The sequence below is a fragment of the Mus caroli genome, unplaced genomic scaffold, assembly GCF_978045245.1.
Source record: "Mus caroli unplaced genomic scaffold, Mus_caroli_1 scaffold_12, whole genome shotgun sequence".
NCBI lineage: Eukaryota > Metazoa > Chordata > Mammalia > Rodentia > Muridae > Mus > Mus caroli.
Window position 1 is genome coordinate 2,896,658 of NW_028227267.1, and position 14,615 is coordinate 2,911,272.

At 40.7% G+C, this 14,615-nt stretch overlaps 1 protein-coding gene across 5 annotated transcripts in view; it reads right to left on the reverse strand.

Annotated features, from left to right (window-relative positions):
• Ngly1 (N-glycanase 1) overlaps positions 1–14,615 on the reverse strand; it is a 66,045-nt gene that overhangs the window by 7,264 nt on the left and 44,166 nt on the right. For 4 of the 5 annotated variants that reach the window (XM_085828350.1, XM_085828348.1, XM_021182229.3 and 1 more), the window contains one exon: positions 9,493–9,678. The exons of the other annotated variant lie outside the window; for it this stretch is intronic. In XM_085828350.1, the coding sequence (XP_085684476.1) occupies positions 9,493–9,678 (186 nt within the window). The remainder of the gene's footprint in view (positions 1–9,492; positions 9,679–14,615) is intronic. 5 annotated transcript variants of the gene reach the window in all.

Consider the following 14,615-nt stretch of genomic DNA (forward strand, 5'->3'; position numbering starts at 1 on the left):
AGGAATTATAGAGGTAGAATTTTGTTGTTGTTGTTTTAAACTGAGATGGAGTATATAAAGCTGCTCAGGTCTAGAGCATAGTGTGCTAATCTGCACTGTTTAAAAATAAATGAGGAATGAATTGGTTAAAAAAAAAAAAAAGAAAATGTGGTACATTTACACAATGGAATACTACTTAGCTATTAAAAACAGGGACATCATGAAATTTTGGAAGAATGGATGAAACTGAAAAATATCCTGAGCACAGACCCAGAAAAACACGCATGTATGTACTCACTTAGAAGTGGTATTAGCCATAAAGTACAGGATAACCAGACTACAATCCACAGACCCCCAAGCACAGAGCCCAAGGGAGGATGCTTGAATCTCACTCAGAAGGGTAAGTGAAATAGACATAAGAAGTGGATAGAGAGAGTTGGTGGGAGAGGGAATAGGAAGGGCAACAACAGAGGTGGGGATCAGATATGGGTAGAGTGAGGGTTGAGGGTGATAGGGCTGAGAGAGAAGGGAAATCATTCAGGGGCATTTCTAGAACAAGATGGAGACCTGGGATGGGAGAGACTCCTGGGAAGATATGAGGGTGACCCTGAGACTCCTAGCAACAAGAGATATGGAGCCTGAAGTTGCTATCTCCTGTAGCTAGGCAGGACTCCTAGTGGAGAGAGAAGGACACCAACCCACCCACAAAACCTTCAATCCAAAATTTTCCCTGTCTACAGGATGTATAGGGATAAAGATGGAATAGAGATTGAGGGAATGGCCAACCAATGATTGGCCCAATTTGAGACATATCACATGGGAGAAAGTCATCCCTGACACTATTAACTTAACTCTGCTATGCTTGTAGACAGGAGTCTAGCTGAGAGGCTTCATCCATCAGTTGATGGAAACAGATGCAGAGAGCTACAGCTGAACATTAGGCAGGGCTCAGGGAGTCTTGTGGAAGAGTCAGGGGAGGGATTGAGGGAGCCAGAGAGGTCAAGGGCATCACACACAGACTTACAGAGCCAACTAATCTGGGCCCCTGGAGCTCACAGAGACTGAACTACCAACCAAAGAGCATGCATGGAATGGACCTGGGCCCTACACATAGTAGCAGATGTGAAACTTGGTCTTCATGTGGGTTTCCCAACAACTGGAGCAGGCAGGGGCTGTGTCTGACTCCAACTCAGACTCTTTTGCCTGCCTTTGGACATGTTTCCCCTAGTTGAGCTGCCTTGTTTGGCCTCAGTGAGAGAGGATGAGCTTAGTCCTGATGAGACTCAATGTGCCAGGGTAGATTGATGCCTGTGCCAGAGTGGGGAGGACTGGGAGGAGAGGAGGAGAGGGATGCAATCCAGATGAAAAGTGACTAATTAATTAATGTGGAAAAGGAAAAACAAAATCAAACAAAGAAATTTTCCTACTGTATGTTCTTCTTGTAGCTATTTGTACAAGGGACCTGGGACTCTGTGATGGCACCATGTTCCCTGGAGTCATTGATATCAATCAATTTAAACTACTGGCTCTCCATTTTAGGGTTAGTCACAACTTGAATACCCCTTTAAGGGAGTGGCAACTAAAGGTTATTTAGCAAAGATAAGCCAAGGAAAGGTGTTACCAAAAGAAAGGCAGTTGGAAAGAACTAAGTCCAGGAGAAGTAGTAAAGACAGAAATAGACATTCTTGTCTCAGTATACATTTCTAAGCCCATCCAGTATATTCTTGGAGCTCACTAGTTATGTTTCCCCTGAAGTATGGGCATAAGGTATCATCATTTAAAGTCAAATTAATTTCAAACTACAAGCGTACTCTAAGAATTAACTTGATATAGTGAGTGGGTATGGGTTATAACTGTAGCTTTTATTGTAACATAAGGGTTATAAAAGCTGCTGAACATGCCTGACAGAACTGCTTGGTTCTATTTATCTATCTATCTATCTATCTATCTATCTATCTATCTATCTATCTATCTTTAGTCTTAAAGGTAGTACCTTTATTTATTTATTTATTTATTTATTTATTTATTTATTTATTTATTGTATGTCCATTACAGGTGGTTGTAAGCCACCATGTGGGTGCTGGGAATTGAACTCAGGACCTCTGGAAGAGCAGTCGGTTCTCTTAGCTGCTGAGCCATCTCTCCAGGTCAAAGGTAGAACCTTTTAAGACCATGGAAACTTAAGATATATTAAGGTTCATAGTTTTAATTAATCAATGCCAAAAATAGACACACTGCATGCAAATAAAAGGTTATTTATACTAAAGTAATATAATATAAACATAAACTAGACCCTATTCATATTTTAAAATTTCTTATAACTTTTCCATGTAGTATATTCTGTTTATAGCATTTTTATCCAATTAAATAATGAAGTGATAATTTTAGACATGGTAAGACTATTTAGTTTGGTAACTTGAAATGCATTAAAATAATAGGATTTATGTAAAGACTTTTGATTATGGTCATGTCTGTAAATAATAAATACCACCAGGATAAGAAATTCTAACTTACTTAGGAAAAAAACATTTATGAAATTTGTAAATATTTACTTGCCTAATATTTTTATATATTTTGATTTTCTTTAAGTTTTATTTTGTTTTTGTTTTGTTTTTTTATTTTTACAATGTGTGTGTCTGTGCATATGTGCATGTGTGTTAGTGTATGCTGTGAGTGCATGTGCTTGTCAAGGCCAGAAGAGGGATTTGGATTGTGTGGAGCTGGAATTATAGGCAGTTGGGAACCACTTGATGCAAATGCTGAGAACTAAACCTGCAGCCTCTGCAAGAGCAATATATGTTGGTAACCTCTGAGCACTCTTTCTGGCCCCTGTGGGTTGTTTTTAACTTCCTACTTCACAGACCAGTTTCTGCTTCCTGGGCTTCATAGTTTACAGGCTTCCTTTACTAGATGCAGATGTATATGTGCTCTGTGTGTCTAATGAGGAGGTAAGTGCTGCTCTCTGACCTCAGCAGGAATGCTGGTAAAATTTGAAATCATGGATCTTTTCTTCAGCAAACCATCCCATCCCTTTTTGGTATCTGCACAGATATCAAGGTATGTACAACCTGTTGGTAAGGTGTATAAATCATGAAATATTCAGAAAGAACTAGTGTTTAGGACTGAGAACTGCAAATCTGCCTCCTTGAGTATTTATGAGGAATGAAGAAGATTCTTGTTAAACTTCTGTGCTTGCTATGTGTCAGGATGCTGGGACTTTCTGGAGTTTGGCTTTTGGTGAGGGCTGAAGTACATATTCAGCTTGACTGCTGAGGTTTACTCTCAGTTCCCTATTCAGCCCACAGGCACCCTGCAGAGCAGCTGTACTTTAAGGGACTTTAATGTGCTGCTGGCACACTGATATTCCCATGACTCCTCTTTGAGTTGCTCTGTATTTAAACCCTCCTTTCTAAGTCACTGTATCTCTAGCTCCTGGAGTCACCTCCTTGGGCACTAGTATAATCACATCATTCACCTGCCTGAGAGCCCCATACTTCCTGACTGCACAGCTGTAAGGTGATTTGAGTTCTTGGGATCTGACACCTTTTACTCTCTAATTTCTATTCCCTTCTGCTCTGCATACTCCTCTCTACCTACCTGTCTCTGCACATGGCCTGTGTTTTCCACTCTGTGCTTTTATATTCACTATTCCCCTGTTTCTAAACACTCTGCTTCATGCCTTGTCCTGAAGCTGAGAGACTCCAGCTGCTTTTGTTTTTCCTTACAAGAGCCTACTCACATCTTATGTCTTCTGCAAAGACTTCTCTGAATCAGGAAGTTAGTGACTTTAAACAAAAATCTTCCCTCTTTCAACATCTCAGAGATTCAAATTCTTCTAGAGCGTATGCTATCATTCAAACAGCTGGCATATCTAGGCCACTTAAGGTCTTACTTAAGGTTACTATTGCTGTGATGAGACATCATGACCAAAAGCAACTTGGGGAAGAAAGGATTCCTCCTCAAGTTTAGAGTTCTATATAACAATTCATCACTAAAACAGTGAGGACAGGAACTCAAGTAGTTGATGCAGGGGCCATGGAGGGGTGCTGTTTACTGGCTTGCTCCATGTGGCTTGTTCAGTATGCTTTCTTATAGAACCTGGGACTACCAGCCCAGGGATGGCCCCACATACAAATGGGCTGGGTCTTCAAGACCCATCAAGAAAATGCCCTACAGCTGTGTATAGTGTGATCTTATGTAACAGTTCTTATTTGAGGTTAACTCTTCTCAGATGACTTTAGCTTGTGTCAAGTTAACATGAAACTAGCCAGGACAGTCATGGCCCCTTGAGGTTTACTACTTCTTTCATTCCATCCTGAATACCAAGCACATTCTGTATCTTTGTTAAGTGACTAATTGGAAAGCTTCTGACCATCTTCCGCCTGAACCCGCCTGAACCACCAAGGGCTCCAGAGTACTCTCCACGCCACAGGACCTCGGGATCACCTGGGGATCATGGGTGAGTGGAATAAAACATCAGCTCCAAAGAATCGCAGAGGGTCTTGTGACAGCAGGAACAGGGACAAAGGAAACCCGCCCGACCAGAGGCTGGAATCCCTTCTAGTCTGGGCCAGCCCCACCATCCTCTGCGTGAACCAGGCCCAGAGCGTCTAGGGCCACAGAGGACTCTGCATGCCGCAGGACCCCTAGCATACCCAGGACCTTGTGATCACAGGAGAGCACGTGGGTGACAGAAGCAACAGAGCTTCTTGGACAGGGTCCCTTCAGGCCTTCATCCTCAGCCAGGAGGTGGAGCTGAGACCCATACCCTTGGGCGCCTTTCTTGCCAGAGGAGAGTTGGCCTACAGGGAGGGCTCTGACCCCAGGACTCAGGAGGTGGATCAGAGCTCCAGACTTCTGGACACATGCCCTGTAAAAGGAGAGCTTGCCTACAGAGAGTGCTCGGACCACTGGGACTCAGGTGAGAGTTGGACTCCCAGGAGTGCTGACAGAGGCTAACAGAATCACAGGAGGAACAAACTCCAGCTAGAGACAGCTAGAACATTAACACCACAGATTGCCAGATGGTGAAAGGCAAACATAAGAATCTTACTAACAGAAACCAAGACCACTCACCATCATCAGAACCCAGTACGCCCATCACAGTGAGTCCTGGATACCCCAACACACATGAAAAGCAAGACTCGGATTTAAAATCATATCTCACGATGGTGGTAGAAGATTTTAAGAAGGGCATTAATAACTCACTTAAAGAAATATAGAAGAACACGGCTAAACAGGTAGAAGTCCTTAAAGAGGAAACACAAAAATCCCTTAAAGAATTACAGGAAAACACAACCAAACAGGTGATGGAATTGAAAAAAACCATCCAAGATCTAAAAAGGGAAGTAGAAACATTAAAGAAACCCCAAAGGGAGACAACTCTGGACATAGAAACCCTAGAAAAGAAATCAGGAACCATAGATGTGAGCATCAGCAACAGAATACAAGAGGTAGAAGAGAGAATCTCAGATGCAGAAGATTCCATAGAGAACATGGACACAACAATCAAAGAAAATGCAAAATGCAAAAAGATCCCAACTCAAAACACCCAGGAAATCCAGGATATAATGAGAAGACCAAACCTACAGATAATAGGAGTAGATGAGAGTGAAGATTTTAAACTTAAAGGGCTGGCAAATATCTTCAACAAAATTATAGAAGAAAACTTCCCAAACCTAAAGAAAGAGATGCCCATGAACATACAAGAAGCCTACTGAACTCCAAGTAGACTGGACCAGAAAAGAAATTCCTCCCAACACATAATAATCAGAACAACAAATGCACTAAATAAAGACAGAGTATTAAGGCTCTGAACAATACAGGGCAAAAGAAAAAAAAAGATAAAACAGTATACTCAGGGGGCAGATTCACTGCACATATCCAATCATGCCTTCTAGCCTTCCCTAGTCTCCACTACAAACTGACTATGCATTAGGCATCAGATATATAGCCATGACAGGATATGGCAAATGACAACGGGGCTCTGACAGAGACTAGTCTACTCTTACACACAACTGCTAAATAAAGGGCCAGGGTACAGAGTGAAAGGAATCTAAAAAGCTGACCTGTAACATTCAGTTGGCTGGGAATGGATATTAAGCCAAGCTCTGATGACAAGATGTCAATCAAAAAGGAAAATAAAGTAGGTTCTGAGAAGGAGGACAGATAGTTACAAAGAGAGCACAGAAGAAGATGAGGCTGGACAAAGAGCTAGGGTGACTTCTGGAAGAGCACCGAATTCTGGAGCAACTGAAATCTGGAAAGCATTTCTCCATGATAGAATAGAGCACATACAGGTACCATGCAGATGGAGACAAATTAGGTAACTGTTCATTTTGCTTTTAAAGGTGAGGTGCTATCACTTGCCTCCCAAAGTTGCACCAGCCTTGGTTTGATTTTCCTGCTCTTTTTAATTTCTATATTACTGAGCAATGAATTTGGAAACTATAAAATGTAGTAAGTCTCTGTGGCCTTGGGAGGTAAGAGTCTCTAACACTGTGAGAAGAGGTTGCTTGTTATCCATTGTGTGGAAGTGGAAGAGTGCTGGGAACTAGCCTACTATTCAAAAGAGCTGGCAAACAACCAAAGATGGCTGATGCCTCTAAATGGGAAAGACAAGGTTTAATGACAATTGATTACTACTCTGATTTTCTTTCATCCCTCTCCTCTCTTTCCCTTCTCTCCTCTATTCCTCTCTCCTCTGTCTTCCTTCTCTCTCTCCTTCCTCCTCCCTCCCTTATACCCCTCTCATCCTTCCTCCCCACTCCCTCCCTTCCCCTTCTCACCAAGACTCTAGTATTTTTATTGACTTAACACTAAGTTTTATAGTTAGAAACAGATTCACTCAATGATGTATTGTGCTATACTCTACATTAAATTAAAACCAGGTCTAGAATAGGCATTTCTGCTTTCAGTTTAATAGCCTTTGTAATGCATCATATCACTGAACTCCTCCTACAATGTACCCACTCTGACTACAGTGTTCTATTTTGATTCATGCACCAAAACAGAGCATGTATCCCTGCTGTTTTGAACATCTACTAATCTTGCTCATGTCCAGCTCAAATACTGCCTGTTTTGAGGAGATCTGCCCAACTCCCACATCTAGAGTTAATTACCTCAGCGTTTCCATAGCAATGCACTGCTATCCTTATTATAGCACCCTGTATGGTTGTTAAGATGGCTGTTTATGTTTTCCCTGTTAGACAGTAAGAAAAAGGACTCATATTCACTTATTTAGCTGAGAAGAAGCCTAGTGTATATAACAGGCACACAACAAATGTCTGCAGATGAACACAGGAGCATGGAAGACAAAGGAGAAGTGTGCCAGCAGAGTTGCCCTGTTTCTCAAACACTGCACCTTTTGTCACATGCCATCATTTTCTCTATTATTTTCCTTAGCAACACTGCTGGTTAGAGAGAAACATGAGTTTCAGTTTAGGAAGTACAGACTAGTTTCTGCATAGGCACAACTTCTATTCCATTGTGCTTTCTGCTTGGAAATTTAGGCTAAGGGCAGTCTTTACCAACTACAGAATCACACAGACACTGTGAAATTCTAAGTTCTTTTGCTGTTCTGTTTTGTTTTTGCTTTTTTCAATACAGGGTTTCTCTGTGTAGTCATGGCTGTCCTGGAACTCACTCTGTAGACCAAGCTGGCCTAAAACTCACAGACATCCACTTGCCTCTGCCTCCCAGGTACTGGGATTAAAGATGTGTGCCACTACCACCTGGAGATATTCTAAGTTTTCTTGTTTGGTTTTTATGCATTTCTTTAGCTAAGTAAAAATATTTGCAAAATTGCAAGCTTAACAATCCCATAACCTATTCTCAGTTCAGCAAAGGGAATCCCCACTTTATGGTTAGATGCAATCACTCATTTTTACAGATGGTGTATGTGTGTATGTGTCTGTGTGAGTGTGCATGTGGGTGCTTGTGCCTATGAGTGGGTGTGGCTCTTCCTTCATGATCTGTCTGTTTCTTTTGAAGCAAGGTCTCTCCCTGAGTGTGGGCTCATTATTTCTCAGTTAGGCTGACAACCACAAAGCCCCAGCAATATACTCCAGGTTCTGCCCACCTCAAAGCTGGGTTATAGATATGTGTGGGATGCTCAGCTTGTTTCATGGGTGGCTGAGCTCATGATTGCATACTAAATGCTCTTAACTCTTAAGCCACCCCTCCAGCCCTGAATAGAAATGATTTAGCTCAACTGTGTAATAGTGCAGCTATAGCTAAGTTTAGATACAAAAGCCCATAATTGAATTTGAGAAAGAGAGCAGACCTTCTTTGTTTCTTTGTACTGTATGGTAGATGCTCATGAACATGGCATCTTCATTCTATGACTTATTTTTTGATCTATCCAATGTCTTACAAGTGAAAATGTCCAATTAAATATTTTGTATGCTGATTTTAAAGCTCCCTATGAGGTAATTAATGTCTTGGTAGGAGTTGGGGACAGCTATCGATATGTTTGAGGCATCAGACAGATGGTTCAGTGGGCAAAGGCATCTACTGAGGAAGTGTGCTGAGCGGTGCTCAATCTCTGGAACCTACATAAAGGTGAAAGGAGAGAATCAACTTCATAAAGTAATCCTCTGACCTTCACACGTGGCCCGTGGCATGTGTGTACACTCCCTGTCCTCCAACATTATTAATAAAAAATACAGTATTATCTATTGTTGTCATGTGGTAACAGATTATTTATGGTGTTTCCATGGAATGGAGATGTTTTAAAGCAAAGCTCTCATGCCTTGTGGGTAATATGACAATGGTGTACAATCTAGGATGTATAAGTGAATGGGACTCAAGTGTAGCCTTCAGATCTTTACATTTTTAGGGTACAGACAGGGAATAACCAATACTTGAGCTCAGCTACTCACGTCCTTATGTCATTTGTGAGATATTTAGCTTTCTGGACATTGGGTTAAATCTATTAAAACTCACTAGAACCTGGTAACTAGTAGGCTGGTAATCTATGGTTGTGAAGGCATTAAATGGCAGCACTCTTACATAGTTACATGGCAGTCATGAGAGTTATTGGTCACTTGATTATTTTTTTCCTAAAAAAGAATCCAGGCAGTGGTTTAAAAACATTTGTTGCTTTGCAGAGGACCAGGATTCAATTTCCAACACCACATGGTGGTTCACAACCATCCATAACTTTAGTTTCATGTGACCTGATGCCCTCTTCTGACCTCTGTGGGTATGAAGCATGCACGGGGTGCACATACATATATGCAAGCAAAATAAAAACATAAAGTAAATGAAAAAAAATCTAATAGAAATTTAAAAGTGTTACATTTGAATACTGATAAAATAGAAATTTCCAGGATATAAGAATCGCTAATGCATTTTTGATTAAATACTGGGAACATGACTTTCTTTTCCTACTTCAAGAATTACCCAAAACAATTATATCAGTTTCATATTATATATAATTGGAAAATGAAGGCAATCTATATCTGCTTAAACAATGACACAAATTTTAAACAGTTTCATGCATTAAATTACCATGTTCCAGTCTTTCTCGACTTTTCTGAATATGGATTCCATTTTCCACACACCATTCTCCCATCCAGAAATGTTTGTGTTGTTGTCTGAGACACGAATGTAACGGTCTCTCACAATATCATAACGGAGATGAAATTGCTTAGAAATCTTTTCATTTTCAGAAGGGATGAACAGAATCTCCTTTCTCTTAAAAAAAAGGCAGAAATTCAATATTCAACATTGTGGAGACATGAAAACAAAGAGATACTATGTACAGTATAGTAAAGTATAAAACTATATAAACTCACATTGCACACAACAAGTCAAATACTGATATAACACAAGGCACTGCTGGAAAGGAAGTGTGACTAAGTGTGATTTAAGGATTACTTTTCATCATCCACTCTGGTGATCTGAACAAGAATGGCTTCTATAGATTCATATGTTTGAATACTTGGTCTCCTTTACTGAAACTATTTGTTAGAGGAGGTGGGTCATGGGGAAAGGGTTTGAGTCTTCAGAAGTCCCTTAAGATTGTCAGAGGAGACAGCTTCTGGGACAGGCGGGAGCCACAGAGCCGCTGAGGCAGCACCCTTTTGGGACTGCAGACATCCGGCACCCTCCCAGCTGGAGGACAGTGATCTGCCCTGCAGGGAGCGCCATCTTGGCTCCTGGACTCCGCCGAACTTAGTCTGCAGAGGTGAGAGTGAGGACCACAGAGGCAGACAGCTTCTGGGACAGGCGGGAGCCACAGAGTCGCTGAGGCAGCACCCTTTTGGGGCTGCAGACATCCAGCACCCTCCCAGCTGGAAGACTGTATTCTGCCCTGCACAGGAGCCCTCTGCCTCAGGAGCAGGGAGCACATCTTGGATCCAGGACTCCTCTGAACTTAGGAACGTAGTCTGCACAGCTGAGAGTGTGCACCACAGAAGCTGACAGCTTCTGTGACCTGCCAAAGCAACACAGCATCTGGGAAAGGTCCTGTTTTCCGCCTTCTTCTTCGGCCAGGAGAAGGTCCAAACGCCAGATATCTGTACACCTTCCCTTTAAGAGGAAAGCTTGTCAGCAGGGAGTGCTCTAACCATTGAAACTCAGAGGAGAGAGCCTGTCTCCCAGGTCTGCTGACAGACGATACTCAGAATCACCAGAAGAACAACCTCTGAACAGAGACAACTATAACAACTCCAGAGATTACCAGATGGCGAGAGGTAAACGTAAGAATCTTACTAACAGAAACCAAGACCACTTACCATCATCAGGACCCAGCACTCCCACTTCGCCCAGTCCAGGGCACCCCAACACACCTGAAAAGCTAGACCTGGATTTAAAAGCATATCTCATGATGATGATAGAGGACATCAAGAAGGACTTTAAAGAACTACAGGAGAACATGGCTAAAGAGTTACAAGTCCTTAAAGAAAAACAGGAAAACACAACCAAACTGGTAGAAGTCCTTAAAGAGAAACAGGAAAACACATCCAATCAGATGATGGAAATGAACAAAACCATACTAGACCTAAAAAGGGAAGTAGACACAATAAAGAAAACCCAAAATGAGGCAACACTGGAGATAGAAACCCTAGGAAAGAAATCTGGGACCATATATGCGAACATCAGCAACAGAATACAAGAGATGGAAGAGAGAATCTCAGGTGCAGAAGATTGCATAGAGAACATCGGCACAACAATCAAGGAAAATGGAAAATGCAAAAAGATCCTAACTCAAAACATCCAGGAAATACAGGACACAATGAGAAGACCAAACCTACGGATAATAGGAGTGGATGAGAATGAAGATTTTCAACTCAAAGGACCAGTAAACATCTTCAACAAAATTATAGAAGAAAATTTCCCAAATCTAAAGAAAGAGATGCCCATGAACATACAAGAAGCCTACAGAACTCCAAATAGGCTGGACCAGAAAAGAAATACCTCCCGACACATAATAATCAGAACAACAAATGCACTAAATAAAGATAGAATACTAAAAGCAGTAAGAGAAAAAGGCCAAGTAACATATAAAGGCAAGCCTATCAGAATTACACCAGATTTTTCACCAGAGACTATGAAAGCCAGAAGATCCTGGACAGATGTTATACAGACACTAAAAGAACACAAATTCCAGCCCAGGCTACTATACCCAGCTAAACTCTCAATTAACATAGATGGAGAAACCAAAGTATTCCACGACAAAACCAAATTCACACATTATCTCTCCACGAATCCAGCCCTTCAAAGGATAATAACAGGAAAAAACCAATACAAGGACGGGAAACACGCCCTAGAAACAACAAGAAGGTAATCCCTCAACAAACCTAAAAGAAGACAGCCACAAGAACAGAATGCCAACTTTAACAACAAAAATAACAGGAAACAATTACTTTTCCTTAATATCTCTTAATATCAATGGTCTCAACTCCCCGATAAAAAGACATAGATTAACAAACTGGCTACACAAACAAGACCCAACATTTTGCTGCTTACAGGAAACTCATCTCAGAGAAAAAGATAGACACTACCTCAGAATGAAAGGCTGGAAAACAATTTTCCAAGCAAATGGTATGAAGAAACAAGCTGGAGTAGCCATTCTAATATCTGATAAGATTGACTTCCAACCCAAAGTCATCAAAAAAGACAGGGAGGGGCACTTCATACTCATCAAAGGTAAAATCCTCCAAGAGGAACTATCAATCCTGAATATCTATGCTCCAAATACAAAGGCAGCCTCATTCATTAAAGAAACTTTAGTAAATCTCAAAGCACACATTGCACCTCATACAATAATAGTGGGAGACTTCAACACACCACTTTCACCAATGGACAGATCATGGAAACAGAAACTAAACAGGGACACAGTGAAACTAGCAGAAGTTATGGATCAAATGGATCTGGCAGATATCTACAGAACATTTTACCCTAAAACAAAAGGATATACCTTCTTCTCAGCACCTCATGGTACCTTCTCCAAAATTGACCACATAATTGGGCACAAAACAGGACTCAACAGATACAAAAATATTGAAATTGTCCCATGCATCCTATCAGATCACCATGGACTAAGGCTGATCTTCAATAACAAAATAAATAATAGAAAGCCAAAATTCACCTGGAAACTGAACAACACTCTTCTCAATGATACCTTGGTCAAGGAAGGAATAAAGAAAGAAATTAAGGACTTTTTAGAGTTCAATGAAAATGAAGCCACAACATACCCAAACTTATGGGACGCAATGAAAGCATTTCTAAGAGGAAAACTCATGGCTCTGAGTGCCTCCAAAAAGAAACTAGAAAGAGCACACATTAGAAGCTTGACAACACACCTAAAAGCACTAGAACAAAAGGAAGCAAATTCACCCAAAAGGAGTAGACGGCAGGAAATAATCAAACTCAGGGGCGAAATTAATCAAGTGGAAACAAGAAGAACTATTCAAAGAATCAACCAATCAAGGAGCTGGTTCTTTGAGAAAATCAACAAGATAGATAAACCCTTAGCCAGACTCACTAGAGGGCACAGGGAAAGCATCTAATTAACAAAATCAGAAATGAAAAAGGAGACATAACAACAGATCCTGAAGACATCCAAAACACCATCAGATCCTTCTACCAAAGGCTATACTAAACAAAACTGGAGAACCTGGATGAAATGGAGAAGTTCCTAGACAGGTACCAGGTACCAAAGTTGAACCAAGATCAAGTTAATGATCTAAACAGCCCTATATCCCCCAAAGAAATAGAAGCAGTCATTAATAGTCTCCCAACCAAAAAAAGCCAAGGACCAGATGGGTTTAGTGCAGAGTTCTATCAGACCTTCAAAGAAGATCTAATCCCAGTTCTTCACAAACTATTCCACAAAATAGAAACAGAAGGTACTCTACCCAACTCATTCTATGAAGCCACAATTACTCTGATACCTAAACCACAAAAAGACCCAACAAAGATAGAGAACTTCAGACCAATATCCCTTATGAATATTGATGCAAAAATCCTCAATAAAGTTCTTGCTAACCGAATCCAAGAACACATCAAAACAATCATCCATCCTGACCAAGTAGGTTTCATCCCAGGGATGCAGGGATGGTTCAATATACGGAAATCCATCAACGTAATCCAGTATATAAACAAACTCAAAGACAAAAACCACATGGTCATCTCGTTAGATGTGGAAAAAGCATTTGACAAGATCCAACACCCATTCATGATAAAAGTCTTGGAAAGATCAGGAATTCAAGGCCCATACCTAAACATGATAAAAGCAATGTACAGCAAACCAGTAGCCAACATCAAAGTAAATGGTGAGAAGCTTGAAGCAATCCCTCTAAAATCAGGGACTAGACAAGGCTGTCCACTTTCTCCATACCTATTCAATATAGTACTTGAAGTCCTAGCCAGAGCAATTCGACAACAAAAGGAGATCAAAGGGATACAAATTGGAAAAGATGAAGTCAAAATATCACTTTTTGCAGATGATATGATAGTATATATAAGTGACCCTAAAAATTCCACCAGAGAAATCCTAAGCCTGATAAACAGCTTCGGTGAAGTAGCTGGATATAAAATTAACTCAAACAAATCAATGGCCTTTCTCTACACAAAGAATAAACAGGCTGAGAAAGAAATTAGGGAAACAACACCCTTCTCAATAGTCACAAATAATATAAAATATCTTGGCGTGACTCTAACTAAGGAAGTGAAAGATCTGTATAATAAAAACTTCAAGTCTCTGAAGAAAGAAATTATAGAAGATCTCAGAAGATGGAAAGATCTCCCATGCTCATGGATTGGCAGCATCAACATTTTAAAAATGGCTATCTTGCCAAAAGCAATCTACAGATTCAATGCAATCCCCATCAAAATTCCAACTCAATTCTTCAACGAATTAGAAAGTGCAATCTGCAAATTCATCTGGAATAACAAAAAACCTAGGATAGCAAAAACTCTTCTCAAGGATAAAAGAACCTCTGGTGGAATCACCATGCCGGATCTAAAGCTTTACTACAGAGCAATTGTGATAAAAACTGCGTGGTACTGGTATAGTGACAGACAAATAGACCAATGGAATAGAATTGAAGACCCAGATATGAACCCACACACCTACGGTAACTTGATCTTCGACAAGGGAGCTAAAACCATCCAGTGGAAGAAAG